Raw genomic sequence first — 16,802 nt, forward strand, 5'->3', positions numbered from 1 at the left:
TTTCGAAGAAAATTCCTCAACATAATATTCTGATATTAAAGCACTATTCGGATTAACACCTCAACAACAACTCAACAAATTAAAAATAGTTGGAAAATTTAAACCAGTTTATTAAAAATTTAAAAAAGAAGAAAAGGAATTCAGATAGTCATCTTTAAGGCACAAGTCGGGATGAGTATTTTTTAAAAATTAAAAGTATTTAAATTTTTTTTCAATAATATTGAAATGTTAAAGTCTTATAAGCATTTTATAAACTTTAAACGTAGTGATTAACAACGAACGATGTTTAATATTCAAACAGTTTATGCATGATGGGATGTAACACCCGTGCCGCCATTTTGCGCATGTACTTAAATAAAATGAATAAAAGATAGATACTACTTTCACAATTTAGGGATTTTTTATATTTGTATGTAATATGTTGAGCCGTTAGCTAATTCATTGAATTTTTCTATTTCCCATGTTTTGTAGATCTAAACCCTATTTAGGCGAAATATGTATTTACCTTTATGTGTTACATATCATACCTATGGCACTCTAGATTTTGTTTATATGTTATTGTGTTTAAAAATTGAATATTTTTGATAAATTCAAATTTAATAATACAAAATATTTCTACAATTATTGGATCACATTGTAAAATATAATAAAATAATTTACTATACAAATAAGAAAACAATCAACTTAATTAAGCTAATTAGTAATAATTACAAGGTAATAGCATAGTAATTTTTTTTTTCAAATTGGATCCTTTACATCCTTAGTTTTACCTTAATAACAGGTCCAACATAATTTACAATATTTGTTTATTTTTGATTTAAAAATTAATTGTTTACTGAAACCACTTAAATTTAATCGTTTAAAATAGACTTTTTATTTTGACAGTTTTAATAGAAACCAATTTTACTTTGCTTCTTTTCTTGCAACTTGCAATGCTTTTTATGTTTCATTTAACCATTGTATTTTATGAAGCCAATATAATAGTCAGACAAACATCGGCCAACTTACGTAAACATAAACTTTTATTTATTGATCTCTGAACCCCGGTTGATTTGTTCAACCATTCAGATAGAAATATTATCAGATCATTAAAAGGAAATATTAAAATTTTATTTTTTCAAAATAATTGCCAGCTATTTTTCTTATCCATTTTATCAATAAAGATGTTTTTTATAAGTGATTGTGGCTTCTCATAAACATCTCGTTTCCTTTATACGGATGTATATATTTTTATTATTCTTTTATTACTTAATAATAAGTTTATATATAGATACAACTAGTAGATAAAAAATTGACAAATGTTTCTAAATTTGACCATTTTTCAATACAAAATACGTAAATATTTGCTTAATTAAAATCTTTTATATTGTCAAGAACCAAATGGCCCTTAATTACAATAGACCTCATAAAAATAATTTCTTACTTGCTTTGATTATTATTTCAATTTCGGTTTAATTAAATTTTAATTAAAATTTTCGAACTTGGCGAAACCTTTACTATCGACTAGATTGATCGATGTAAGCGAATCGTTTGGAAAACGTATTTAATGAAACGATGATTAGGGCTTTTCGGTCTCTTTGATTATAACTTATTATTAACATACTTTATTTATAGACTCAGTTGTATTGCATTAAAGTGGAGAAGTTGATTAGCAGACTTTAGTGAAAAAATTTAATAAATTTATGATAGGTTAATAATATATCTTAATAATTTTCTAATGTTTTTGCATTATATACGAGAGTAATATTAATTCGAAATGAGTTATTTTGGTTGACAGAATCTATTTATAGTATGTGAACTCTACAGTTGCGTAGGTCTTAGAGCTGATAATTTTCCGTTAGGAGCGAAACACGTGTAAGTTTGTTATGAAAATGTAAATACGTTAATTATTATTATAGTTTTTGTACAGTTTTGCCCTTATCTTATAGTTGAAGGTGATTGTTGAAGTTTATTTATGCTTCTACTTAAGTATAGTTTTTTAAAATTTTTACTTTCAGTGTATAGTTTTTAGTAACGCATCTTATTTGAGGGCTCCATTTAGGCCTCAATTTAAGTTATTTTACTGTTTTACTTAAAATTTTTTAGACTGTATATTTGCTGTATTCTTCTACTGTCAAATGAATCGTCTTTGAATCGTCTCCAATAGATACAGATACAGATATTAATATACAAAGTGTTCAAAAATGCTAAAGTATATACAGGAGCCATAAAGAGGTAGTTTGAGATGGTACACCGATAGTCGGAAGAGCGCCGTTTCCAAAATACGGGGTATTGAAATTTTTCAAAAAATTGATTTTTTCCTATGTATTAAAAACGCTTACAACCATTTAAATGAAACTTTTAGGTTTTCAATAATAGGTGGTAAGGGAACTTTTTGAGAAATTTCAGGTAATTTGCAAGCCCAGGGACGGAGTTGCAGCACATGTCTGTTAATTTTTTTATAAAAAAAAGATACGCTACGAAAAATTCTCCAATTTTTTTTTTTTAATATTTTGTTCATTTTTAATAAAACAAGTCCTTTGTATTTTTGCCCTCCGACGCACCGTTTTCGTACAATACTTTTTTGTCAACGAAAATTGTAATATCATTACAATAAAAAATAAAACGGTGTATCGGACTGCAAAAATGCAACGGCTGTGTTTTGTTAGAAATAAATGAAATATTTAGATTTTTTTTAACAGAGGCGTACCCATTTTTTTATAGAAAATTTAACGTGCATGTGCTACATGTCCGTCCCTGGACATGTCAAATTACTTGCAATTCCTCAAAAAGTTGCCTCATCCCCTATTATTGAAAACATAAAAATCATTTAAATTTCTTAAAGCGTTTTTAAAATAGAGAGAAAATAACGATTTTTTTTTTAAATTTCAACATCCTGTATTTTTGAAACGAGTCGCTTTCGACCATCGATGTCCTATTTTAAACTTCTGTTTTATGGTTCCTGTATATACTGTGGTATTTTTGACTATTTGAAAGGGGGCAACCTGTAGATATAGATACAGATATAAATTCAAATACGGATACAGTTTTATTTCTTTCAGTGTGTAGTTTTTAAGTAATTGTTTCAAATATATTTTTTTAATATTTATAAATTTTGTAACTGGATTCTATGCCATGCCCAAATTTTGTAAAAAGCAAATACAAAAAATTAAAAATCTAAAAAAGGAAAATGTAAACATCGATATTTCTTATACATTTATCCGGAACACGTAAGCAGCAGTTTAACTTTATTCCTTGTTTCATGACTTCGGCTGAATTCGTTAAATATATATTTGATCCCAAGTTACAATAAAACTATTATGTTTAATTCGGTGGTTTTATTTCGGCAATTAATGAAATTAATGAAGGCAAAAAAGGTAATTTTATAACATATAATTTATTAATCTTTAAGCGGATCTATTGGTACCCTGGGTGATATTTAATACAATATGGAGCATTGGAGCCACCTGTGATAACGACAGCAGACAAATGTTTGATCAGTTTATACGGAAAAAAATGGCCGAGGCTGATCATACCCCATTATTTCCGGAAGAAAGTATTTGCTATGATTTTAAGTAAGTTAAATTAACTTATACGATAAAGTAAGTAGCAAATTTAACTCAGGCATTTAGTAAGGCTTTTCTGAGTTTTTGACTCACGGTGCATGGAATTAAAAGATATCTTTAAAATTCCGTGACTATCGATCAGGAATCCAGGAGTACACCTTGACCAACCCAATATCCAGAAAAATAGTTATATATCTACAACCAAATATTTAGATCAAAATTAGCAGTTTTGTGGCAAGTAAAAGAAACAATAAAAACTGTTGGAAATTATTACGTCTTATCGGTCTTGGATTTTCATGTGACCAAAACTGCATATTGTGTGTTTTGATTTTAGGAATTTCGTATCAAATTACCTTTGTCGCATAAATTTAAAGAAACTAAGTTTCGGTTGCCAATTACCTGTTCACAGAATTTAAAAAAACTTTACCAAAAAATCTTGACCTGAATATTGTTCTTACTTGTTGAATTAATATCTTCTAGAATATTTCAAAAATAATTTATAACAAAATATGTTTTTTTTTACATAAAAAGAAATTACGATTTAATATTTTAAAGATGCTTCGAAAAAAAATCGTCCCGTGTCTATTTGCCATAGGATTCTATGTCATTAAGTGTTAAAATTACAATTAAAGATGTTTTTCGGCATAACGAAAAAAAGCTTGTCAATCATGCTTGTCATATAAGCACCCATCCGTATATTTGAATCAGATACAAAATATCATATCAAAAACAGCCTTAGAAATTGATTTAATAGGCCACTAAACAGAAAATTGTTTTTACGGCTTCTATACGTAACTGATTTATTTTGTTTTTCTAATAAATGTCTGGTTTTTGTTCTTTAGCCTTTGCGTAATTTATTTTGAGGATGCACAGACTTAGATGTCTTGATAGTGGGCGTAAAAGTGCTTTTTTTTCAGTAATCATTCGATACAAATAAGTCGATATATTTTAGTTTACACGACGGTGGATTCACTGACCCAACTGCAGACGGAGATCCGGCTCCCGCGACATGGCGCAGCTGGATGGAAAACATTCCGGAATATAAAATAACAGTCGACATGAAATATTCTGGTAAGGGTTGGAAAAACGATAAATGTTCATTTATGTTGTATATGGAGCCGACAATTTAAAATATTTGCTCACAAGACCTTCGGCTCTACTACAAAAAAAACCCTTTATGACTGAAGAATTCATAAGTATAAAAGAAATCATTTTCCACTAATGATTTTTCAGGTTTTTCAGGGAAGTGTTCTGAATTGTTTGGAAATGGCAAAAAATTCATTGTTATTATATATTTATGTTTCAAACCTATTTTGAACTCGATTAGTTTTTGATGGAAAGGTGAAATAATGGGAAAAGAAATAAAACTTGCTACTAACTAACGTTTTCTTGATGGATATCTTATGAGACTGTAATATCAATTTCATTGGTACCTATTCTTTTAAACTACAACTACAGGATTACCTTTAGATTCTTGCCATCATATTTGAACAAAAATAGCTTTTTCTCAAAACCCAAGTGTCATGTAGTTAAAGTAAGATATGTACTAAAATTATTTTTTTACTTTATTATGCAGCGTGTAAGACTGGTAGGAATGTTTTAGAAACTGGTAAGTTTTTTTTTGAAGCAGTCCATCCCTGGAAAGCAAATTTAATCAAAATTTCTTCTAATAAGTTCATTTTTAGCAAGCCTTACTAGTAATTCTTATACTAAAATTTGATGAAATTATATGAAGTATCTATTTTAAAAAAATATTATTCTCAGAGACGTCTTCTCAGGGCTTCTAGCTCTGTAGAAAGGGGAGAATTTTCGAAAATGAGAGATTTTCCACATATTCTGGGTCCTGTATTTTTGAGTGTCTCATACTCCATTATGCCTAAAAAACTAGTGCACTATAACTTCTTAACTATCGGTTTAACCCTAATTAAATTAGACCTTACTAATCGTACTCAATTTGTCTACGTTAACAACAAAAAATCACAAACTTTAGTCTTTAACATTATAAACTACCACAGACTTTAGTTCTGTGTCCTCTTTTGTTCCGAACCTATATTAAAAATCTGTCAAGTTGCCAAAGCAGTGGCATGCTCATTCTTTTTGCATTTAAAACAATTACAAATCACTTCAGTAATCCGTTGATTCAAGATGTGATTCAAAACTATAACTTGCACTCCATTATCCACCAGAACAATCCTGATCAGTCCTGTGACTCATATATTAAGTTTCTCGGAGTTATTCTTAATCCTAGCCTTACTTGAAAGGAGCATGCTAATCAAATGAGTGAAAGATCATCAAGAATTATTTACCTTAGTAAAGCATTATATTTTTCCCTACTCGTATGTTGGCCTATCCTGCATTTTTGAACTGGGATTATAATTATCATGCAAGAAATATTATTGCATGATAATTATGGAAATAATTACGGAGGAGATATGTGCAAATACTCGCCGAGCTTTAATGTAAGAACTGATACTATCAGTATTTTGCTATCTTTTATACCTACCATTATCTTGCTATATAAACACGTTCCACTTCTCCTTACAAGAAAGTCTTCATAAATACTTCATAGTGTTGATGATCACTAACTCGTAACTGCAATGATACACCCTGAGTTAAGCAGTGCTGAATGCATTGCATAAATATTTTAAAATTTTATAACTTCATGCTCCCTTTTGTTATAAAGGGGTTGTCATTATTTTTAAAATTTATGTATTTACTGTGTACTTAGAATTGTATTTTTCTATATACTCTGTAACCTATTTGTTTTCCTCATTAACTTGTAATACATTTTTTCATATGCTTTGCATCAATAAATATTTGCATTTGTATTTGTATAATTATGCTGATTTTATTTTACAAAGCTGCTCAATTTTTAATTTTTGATTGAGTCATAATTTTTTTATTGAACATTTTTTGCCATCATTTAGTTTGTATAAGATTCCTAATTTCAAATAAAAATATATTGAATAGATATCTTGGATTTATAGATATCGAAATTCCAACAATAGATAACGTAAGAAACGCAGAACTTCTCGGTAATTTGCTTGTTAATGAGGACAACGTCCTTTGCGTTGGACCAACGGGTACTGGAAAAACGTTGACCGTAATCGGAAAACTTAGTAAGAACATGCATAAGAAGTTTATCTGCGATTTTGTAAGCTTTTCGGCTCGAACCACCGCCAATCAAACCCAAGTATGTAACATATAAGTTGGTCAAAAACTTTTTAAAAATTTGATTCGATGATTGGTTTTAGGATCTAATTGATGGAAAATTAGATAGACGACGAAAAGGCGTATTTGGGCCCCCTGTCTTAAAAAGGCAGGTATTTTTTGTTGACGATTTTAATATGCCCGCATTAGAAGTATACGGTGCACAACCACCGATAGAACTTATAAGGCAATGGATGGATTTCGGAGGTAAGTAAGGTACTTTGATTAATAATTTTATAGTTGGATGTTCACATTTAATATTTATTTTTTAACGAAATTCTATTGTACAATTTAAATTTAAAGTAAATTTTTAGTTTATTTCTTTTTTAAAGAGGATAGTAGCATAACCTAAATGGGCATGGCATTTCGTTATTTAAATCCGCTGTAAGAAGTAGTGCAAAAATACAGTAAAGGATTCGTAGTAAATTTTCATAGTAATTCGTTTTACTTCCTTAACCGAAGAAAGAGAGAATGAAACGCATGTTTGACGTCAATACCATATATAACGTTAAAACTCGATTACGCAAATTAGTCCTATTTTACCGACTGTACCATGTGTTTAATAACGTATACTATATTTTAAAAATAGTTAATTTTTTTTGATGAGAAAATCAGTGGTGGTAAATTCTCTTATGGCTTATTAGAAGAAACTTGACCTATTTAATTTAGGTCTTTCTAGGTAAATTGAATAAATACTACCAAATTTACCAAATACTACTATTATTGTACATCTGTTTCGATACTTATTGATCCTTATAATATTTGAACTTTAGTTTAATTATTTTGATCCAAAAATAATAAATCAAATTAATTATAAAATTTTTCAAAGCTTTAAAATACTCTTCATTCATTCTACCGGAGAAAATTAAAGTATGTGAGAGGTAGGAGTGTATAAGGTGTAAACTGGATTACATAAAGTATCGGACAAAATATATAATCCTAAGAAGCATTACGATTACACTTAACTAATCAAAGGATTTTAACTTTTTTCAACTTAAGACAACTTCATTCCCTCATAACTACTTATAGTCTTTAGGCGACTTTTTCATATCGTGGATAAGCGACTACGAAATTTATTAAAAATATTTGACGTTCGTTAAGACCGTAAAACCTAAAACTTGCATGAAAACTTGATTACGAATAATAGGTCTATCCTACCGACTGCGCAAATTATGTATTTTATGATGCAGAGTAAAATTTAGCAACATTTTATTGACGAAAAGAAATTAAAAGTTATTTAGTACAATAAATAATGCTTTATGCTACAAGAACATTTCAATTTATGCACAAAAGCTAAATTCGAATATATAAAATCTATAAATGTCAATTTTGAGGGAACTGCAGAAAGAAAAGAAAAAATTAGGAGTTAGTACCAAACTAACAAAATACATTTTAACAACATGTCGTAAACATGAATTTTACTTACGAAACTGCAATATGATAATATAGTGATTTCATTTCAATTTTGGTGCTCTTAGGTTGGTACGATCGAAAGAATATTGGAGATTTCCGTACCATTATCGATGTAAACTTTGTTGCTGCAATGGGTCCGCCTGGCGGAGGACGAAACCCGGTTACAGCCAGACTTTTAAGGCATTTTCATTATTTGGCGTTTATAGAAATGGAAGATAGCAGTAAGGTAATTAATGCTTATTTTGTTCCTAAATATTACTCTAATAAAGTTTTACAGTTCTCAAATAATATTACTAATTTTAAAATATCTTTATAGCGTAAAATATTTGGCACAATATTAAAGTTCTGGTTAGGAAGGGCGAATGATTTAGAAGAATATCACGATTCAATTCTCGAGTCAACCCTCATTATGTATGGGAAAATCCTAAAAGAGTTACTCCCGACCCCCGCAAAGACTCATTATACGTTTAATTTGAGAGACTTAAGTAAAGTTTTTCAAGGCATATTGATGTTTGAACCTGCGAATTTAAAAGTAAGTATGTCACCTACTCCTTATGTTAAATAATATTTATATACAGAAAAAAGTCTTTTAAATTGTGAAATAATCAGGGATTTAATTTTAATTGGTACTAAATAAGAATCTACTAAAAAGCATTTAAAATCCACTATAGGTAGGCATAGTCACTATTGTAAATATAGCTCAAAAAAAACGCTACAAATACAAAAAAATATATATCTATTTAAATTTTAATATGCTTTAGCTTCAAAGTTAGTTCCTCCTTTTTTCCCGGATTAGCATCTTACTCTGAAACACCTATAAGATCAATAAAATATCTGGTATATCTAAAATAACTTAATTATTTCGATTTTGTCTTCTATTCCATATTTACAATCAACATCTTGTTATCCCAACGTAATACAGAAATTCCTGTGATAGGTCACAAAGCAAACACAAATTTAGAACAAATTTGGTTAATCAGTGCCATAGCCATTAAGGTTATGCATGATACAAAAATTGCTTTTCTTATATTTTATGCGTTTTCTTATTAAATTTCAGATTATATTTCTTATTTTTGTGAATTAGTGATTAAAAATTGTAAATTACACATGCTATTTTGTAGAACGCGTCTAATTTATTCTTTCTATTGATTTTATGAGTGGAGATTGGAAGGAATATTTTTTAGTAGTCAGGAAGGTTTAATATTTCTTATTTTTTATTTATATAAAGTACTAACAAATCATATATTATATTTAGTGCTTTTACCCACTTATTTAGTCTGTGATTTATATATAGTTTCCTAAAAATGGCTGTATTTCGGAAAGTAATGCTGGAAATTATTTTTAATTTTTAGAATAGACGCTAGTTTAATTAAAAAATTCCTAGATGTTATAAATGGTAATACGAATATTGACATCATAATTTTTGGGAAATGTTATATATATATTTATTATAGTTTTTGGTTGAACCATTTTGTCCTAGTAAAATAAAGTAGTGAGAAAAGGTAAGATCTGTTCTTATTAAACTTTTAGGCGTTTCTTCGAAAAATATAAATGCAATATGCTTAATTTAAGTTTATAGTAAAAGTTTAAAAGGTCAGTGAAAAGCACATCTTGATATCCTTGTTCAAACCAAAGATATTGAGAAACATTACATTAGGAGATATGGGACTATGAATTGTCAAACTGAATACAAAAAATACCTAAACAATCTTACTAAAAAATAAATTTTAATAACCAAATAAATGCTGGAACACTTATTATCTTTAAACCGTCGCTGTTGGAGCGTTTGGTATGATATACATTAATAAATAATTCATCCATACCAACTTGTCCAATGTCTCAAGTAGTATATGAAATTCCATTAATTTTGTATGTCCCCAGGACTAAAATCCAATGGAATTAGTTCGAGTGATAGAGGAGACCCACTAAATCATTTATAGTTCATTTCCTTTTATCCCAAGAGTTGGGAAGTTGACGTTTAAATAATTACGTGCATTGTGTGTATAATGTGGAGAAAAATAGCTTTTATTTTATAGTTTTGGATCATCTTTTATATTATTTGTAAAAGCTGGTTACATATCACAATTTCCAGGGAAAAAATTGACTTCCTGACAAAAACTACCCGCCTATGGTTAATGTTTTTTGTATTTTAGTATAGTGCAGTGTAATCTCAAATATATTTAACAGAAGCAGCAATTCCATCTTTAAAATAAACCTAACCAGTAGCTGTATAAATAAATTTGATTTATATTTTAGGTTTTTTAAAGTGAACTTTGTCGAATTTCCGAAACCTCAATATATTGTTCTTTATCATTTGATTCAAATATAACTCCTGTAAATAATCTAATAAAATAAACTAACCATTTTACAATGAATTATTTGTATTAAAATCAAACTTTTGAGATTTAATTTTTGAATTTAATTCAAGACGATTTTTTAGCTCTAAACTTACCAATTTCTGTTAGGTTCTACTATATTGGAAAATTTAAAGCATGTTAAATGTTACGTATGGTGGTTTTCTTTGATAGTTATTGTGTAGGATGAATAAACATAAAGCCAATTACAATCCTATTTATTTGAAAAGCATGGTCGTTTAATTTGATTTCTATTTAAAGGTTCACTCTTTCAACAAGTTTGTAACCTCTTTGATGATCATTAATTATTCAAACCGGCATTATATTAATGACTATTTACGAATAAATTATTGGACCGCATTATTAACTTTACGAAGTATAACAATGGTGTTATTAGTTAATTATAACAAATGATGTGTAAAATACTATTAACTGCTTTATTTTAATGCATCTGCGGCTTATTTAGAGAATAAGTATTTGGAATGCTGTATATAATTATTAATTAAATTCATATAAAAACAAAAGCTAACATAATAAATTGGGCAATTAAACCGCATTAATTAGAGTAAGGGGCGGTGGTTCTCCATCAGATTCTCTAATTATCCTCTTGTATTTAGCATTTTTAAAAATATAATTTATTATAGAAAACTAGTTAAATTAATGATAAAACGATGAAAATTGGAATAAAAAAAAATTATAAAAATTAAAAATTTCCTAAAGATGTCTGAAGGCCATAAAGCCCTATCAGAATGAGATCAACTTCTAGAGGCCACTATAAAAATTAGTAGTCACAGCTGCATAGGTCTCTTAAAGCATTCCTACTAAGTATTTCTAGCGACTCCAAAAGTTTTGTCATCTACATAAAGTACAAACTTGGTACCCTCGAATCAAATGTTTATTCCCTGGTTAATCAATATTTAAGAGCTATTTTAAAAACAAGCCATCCTTCCTGATATCGATAAAATGCAAGCAATAAGTAGTATTAGATCCAACGCAGATCTTCTAATAAGGCGTGAATATAAAGACCAAGCAACTTGTATGCAATTTTTAAATCCTCTTACTACTTAAAAATAAATCCAAAATGCCAGTCAGTAATTTGAAAGATGTGTTAATGAGTCAGACTCTCATATCGTATATTTACGTAGCGAATTTCTGAAAGTACTGGTTTTAGACTTTTAATTACGATGGGTACTTTTTATAACCATATTCTCATCATGGATTTATAGGGTTCATGTTAAAAAGATTTAATGCTCGAGTAGTTTTGTTTAGCCTTATCATTTTCCAAGTAAGAAATTGCATGATGTAAATCTCACTTTTCTATAAAATGCTAAAATTAATTTATTTGAAGTAACTGAACATTCAAGAACAACATTCTTTGTAGTGTATCGAAGACATTCTTCGATTATGGTACCACGAATGCTGTCGAGTCTTCCAAGACCGATTGGTAAACGATGAGGATCGCTCATGGTTTGGTGATCTTCTCAAACAACAAATATCGACTTTTTATCAAATCGACCCAGATGAAGCACTCGGTCCTCAACCTATTCTGTTTGGCGATTTCATCGATCCTCAAGTAGATATTGGACCGTATGCTCAGTTTACCGATTTTCCGAGATTAGAAGAATCACTTGGTTACTATTTGTTCGAGTATAATCAACAAAGTACCAAACCCATGAAGTTAGTTCTTTTCCTGGATGCTATATCGCATGTTTGCCGAATTGCACGTATTATTAGACAACCGTTGGGAAACGCTTTGTTATTGGGGATGGGTGGATCAGGTAGAGAATGATCCAGATGATGCTTACAGATTTAACATAATATTATTTTAGGACGACAAAGCTTAACAAGACTTTCTGCGTTTATGGCCGAGTTTACTTGTTTCCAAATAGAATTAACTAAATCATATGGTAACTATGACTGGAGGGAGGACGTTAAGAAACTTATGCTAAATGCTGGTTTGCAAAGACGAGAAACTGTGTTCCTCTTTTCTGATACACAGGTAATATTTTATCATAGGAAATCTTTTGTGATCAATAAAATATATTTCAGATAAAATCAGAGTCCTTTTTGGAAGATCTGAATAATATTTTAAACTCTGGTGATGTGCCAAACATTTATGCACCTGACGAGTTGGACAAAATCTACCAGGGTATGAAGGGAACTGTTCAAGAACTCGGCTTACCATCGACAAAGTCAATACTTTTTTCAGTATATCAGAAACAAGTAAGATCTAATTTGCATAGTGTAATTACAATGAGGTAAGTTTGTAAAAATATCCTTTCCACATCTTCTATAGGTTTAAAACTAAGCCATTTTAATTTAATTGTTTTTTAGCCCTATAGGAGAAATATTTAGAGCTAGATTAAGACAATTTCCAGCATTGGTCAACTGTTGTACTATTGATTGGTTTAGTCCTTGGCCAGATACAGCCCTACAGGTAAAGAATATGTTTAGTTAGGTATAGATAACATTTCTTATCGCAGTCATATATACTAAAGTCTTGTTACGCTTTTGATTTAGTTACAGTTGTTGCAAATTAGAATATTGGAGATACAAGGAGCATATAAAAATCGAAACGATATCTGACGATTTTGACAATCACAAAAAAGCTTTACAAAAATAAGAAGAATAGATAAGCTAGACCTCATCATCTGCAATAAAACAATTTCTTCATAAAATCAGGTCCTTTAGAGTTAAATCGACAGGGAGAAGTCATATCCGCGTAACTATATGATATTTTTGCATTAAAACAGCCTGATATTCGCATTTCTATTGCAAGTACGTTTTACTTCAATTAATCTTGTTTATTGGATATTAATTGAAAAACCCGGATTTGCTAAGTCACTTAGAGAACAACAAAAATATATTCCAATTTCCGATGATTGTTTCATACATCACCGAGATCTAAACGAGAAATTTTACGAATATTTACGCAATTACCACTTTCAGCCAGTAAGGTTCAATAAATTCAATTCTGGCACTATAGGCACTTGAAATGCTGAAAAATATTGAACCTCTTTATAAAAATATTCCAATCTCAATAAAAGAATAATAACAATAATAATATGAATAAAAATAATATTAGGTACCAAAAAAATTAGTTATTATTCGCCAAAACTAAATGATTTGCAAACAAGATCTTGCTATATTATAAATACAGATCAAACGCTAAAGATCAGATTTTGAATGTCAATTGTTTGCTCAAAAGCTACTCTATTGAGATACCGTAAGCAACAGAGAAAAAAACGAAAATATTTTGCTTCCTATTAGGTGCTGTAACTTGTATTCATTCCACTTACCAGGGGATTAATCAATTATTGCGAACTGTAGACATGCAGGTTTTGAAGTAAAAGCTTCCCTCTTTAAATGGACAATTATAAAAGCACAGGAATGATCTAGAAATTATTAATTTTCATAGAATAAAGGATGTGAAATTGACTAGGGGATTTAAACTGAATTAAAGAAAAAAAGGAATCTAAATTATATTGAAGAAACTCGAAATAGAAGAAAAAATATTTAGCTACTTTCACAGGGCATTATAATTAATGCAATCTTAGATTAAATTAAAACTTTCCTCTAAAGCAGCAAATGTAGAAGTTGTAAGTGATAATGAATAAAATGAAGACGTGATAAGTAAAGATATTATTCTCAATAAAATTCTAGAAAAAAATATTTAAATATTGTATGTACCATTGAAGAATATATTAGCATTTTAGTTTTTGTAGTACTTATAGAAACAAAATATCTAATTATATAGCTATATATAAAGAATGATAAAAATATAATTAACATCATTTAATTTTTTTAGCTCATTTTGATGCATCTTATCAAAGTCTTAATATTTGATCTGTATATGAACATTTTTACGTAAATTACAGTTCTTGTGGTAAATAAAATAAAAAATTTATTCTTCTTTTTAATTTTTAAATAACTTTTACATTTTTATCTGTCTTAATTTCATATTTGTTAGAATGGTTTTTCTTTTGATACTGATAATTTTACATCTTACAGCTTTGAGTTCGAGCATAGTATCAACAGTTTACATTTTCAAATCTACTAACCGTAAATCATGTTGTTAGGCTTGAATTTAGATGGCGCCACCAGATAATTATACCGAAATCGTAATATAATGTTTTTTTTAGTCTGTTGCCCTACAATTTCTCAAAGACGTTGAAGATTTGAACGTTTCCGAAAAAATTCTACAAGGGATCGTGCAGGTGTTTCAGTATATGCACGCCAGCGTGGTTGAAGCAAGCGATCGCTTCTTGCAAGAACTTTCTAGGCATAATTACGTCACACCTACGTCTTATTTAGAGCTACTGTCTAGTTACACTGAACTGATCAACAAGAAGAAGGGATCTCTAACGGAAGGAGTGGGAAGATTAAGATTAGGTACTTATATAGAAAAAGTCAGATAGATTCAAATATAATAAAGTATATAGTTAATTTAGCTTTTCGAAATAAATATTTTATAAGAACATTGAAAATAAATAAAGTCTAAAAAGATCTTGCTAAAACTGAAGACATTGTGACGTTATAAATATATACCGGTCGGGCCAACAGAGGTCTTAAGTGCGAAAGTCAATGTATTTTCATTGTTTAGGTGTTCAGCTGGGTGCACACTATCTATAAAAGGTTGAAAGAAAAATAGAGTTTAATATAGTTATTATCTAACAAATAAATGAAATATGCAATTAATTAGAGCATATAAAAGGTCTGCTTAATATCCAGATTATAAAATCTTAACTCAGTTAAGTTTGAAATAAGATTAATATCATAAACGTTTTAGCTGTTTTTATAATGTTTTATACCAGGCTTTATGGGACGCAGATTTCGACACTGCTTAAATTAATGTTATTGGCTTCTTAACATGATAAGTGACGATCGCGGTTTTTTGGATAAAGTGCTATACAGACGAAGCCTTATTTACCAGCAATCGTACAGTAAACTAGTGTGATAATCTTCACTGGATGTGTGATTTTAATTCTTTTCATATCATAGTATCCACGAGTCATAACTTAAATCCATGGGCTTTGAATTATTTTAAACTATTAAGGGATTTTGCCTATTCTTCATAAAACTTAGTAAAGGCAAGCTTAGTAAAGGCGCTAAACTAAATATTCTTATTATTTGGAATATAAAGTACTCAAATTATATCCCAAATTATTTCTCTCTCTTTTTATTCTCACCTAATGTAATTAATTTAAATTTATAGGTTTATCAAAACTGCAAAGTACTTCAGAAGAGGTTAAAATATTACAAGTTCAACTAAAAGAAATGAAACCGGCTCTAGAAGTTGCTGCCAGGGATGCTGATGAAATGATCAAAATTATTGCTGCAGATACTGTATGGGAGTTCATTATATTATAATAATTTAATTGATAGAGTCGGTTATCTATTACAGCAAATTGCTGAAGAGACAAAAGAAATCGTCGAAAGGGAGGAACAAGAAGCTGTTAAAAAAGCAGCGGAAACCCAAACAATTGCTGATGATGCTCAAAAGGACTTAGGTAATTAATTACACATTAAAGTAATTAGGATAATATGCACAGTGTTTATCAATTTACGAAAAATATTGGAAAATTAAATATATTTTTGTTTTATTCTATGTTGCCGAATATTGTTTTTAAAATAATATAAATCAGATTTTACTAACTACTTAAATACGCTTATTTATGTAGTGATAAATACAGTAATTGTTTTCTCTGATATTCCTATTATTTTCTTCTATTCGTTGTTATACGAGGAAACATGTAATTATGTAGGTGGTTAATATTTGTATAAATGTCAAACCAATTGAGTTGGAAATAGTGTCCTCAGGAGTTATTAAAATAACTTATAAACATTTGATAATTATCGTCATTCATTACTATGGATTTTAGAGATACGAATATAATTCTGTTTCATTAAAAGCATAAACTTTTGCTTAAACTTTTTTTGTCTGTTATAAAGACAGAAGTTGGCTAGAGAAAAATTTGGATTTTTCATCACATTAAAAGACCTTCTCATAAAAAACTTATTGTCATTAATTACATTTATTTAGGAAAATTGATAAACATATAAACCTAAATAAATGACCCTTTCACAATGAGAGATAATCCATCGAATTAATATTTTTTTAGATGAAGCTATGCCGGCTTTACTTGCTGCAGAGCAAAGTTTAAAATCTTTGAATAAAAATGACATCATTGAAGTACGATCGATGAAAAGACCTCCGGCTGGCGTGGTATATGTTATAGAAGCTATTTGCATTGTTAAGAATATTAAGCCCAATAAGGTA

The 16,802-nt window shown here is 29.1% G+C and overlaps 1 protein-coding gene across 1 annotated transcript in view; it reads left to right on the forward strand.

The window, feature by feature from the left end:
- Positions 1-16,802, forward strand: part of LOC126737469 (dynein axonemal heavy chain 1-like) — a 101,766-nt gene that overhangs the window by 71,737 nt on the left and 13,227 nt on the right. Inside the window, exons 34-47 of the mRNA XM_050442380.1 lie at positions 3,392-3,554; positions 4,498-4,616; positions 6,533-6,738; positions 6,800-6,962; positions 8,234-8,394; positions 8,485-8,700; positions 11,904-12,300; positions 12,352-12,521; positions 12,572-12,780; positions 12,857-12,959; positions 14,665-14,914; positions 15,738-15,868; positions 15,927-16,032; positions 16,645-16,799. Of these exons, the coding sequence (XP_050298337.1) occupies positions 3,392-3,554; positions 4,498-4,616; positions 6,533-6,738; positions 6,800-6,962; positions 8,234-8,394; positions 8,485-8,700; positions 11,904-12,300; positions 12,352-12,521; positions 12,572-12,780; positions 12,857-12,959; positions 14,665-14,914; positions 15,738-15,868; positions 15,927-16,032; positions 16,645-16,799 (2,549 nt within the window). The remainder of the gene's footprint in view (positions 1-3,391; positions 3,555-4,497; positions 4,617-6,532; positions 6,739-6,799; positions 6,963-8,233; positions 8,395-8,484; positions 8,701-11,903; positions 12,301-12,351; positions 12,522-12,571; positions 12,781-12,856; positions 12,960-14,664; positions 14,915-15,737; positions 15,869-15,926; positions 16,033-16,644; positions 16,800-16,802) is intronic.

The sequence above is a fragment of the Anthonomus grandis genome, chromosome 6, assembly GCF_022605725.1.
Source record: "Anthonomus grandis grandis chromosome 6, icAntGran1.3, whole genome shotgun sequence".
NCBI classification, from domain to species: domain Eukaryota; kingdom Metazoa; phylum Arthropoda; class Insecta; order Coleoptera; family Curculionidae; genus Anthonomus; species Anthonomus grandis.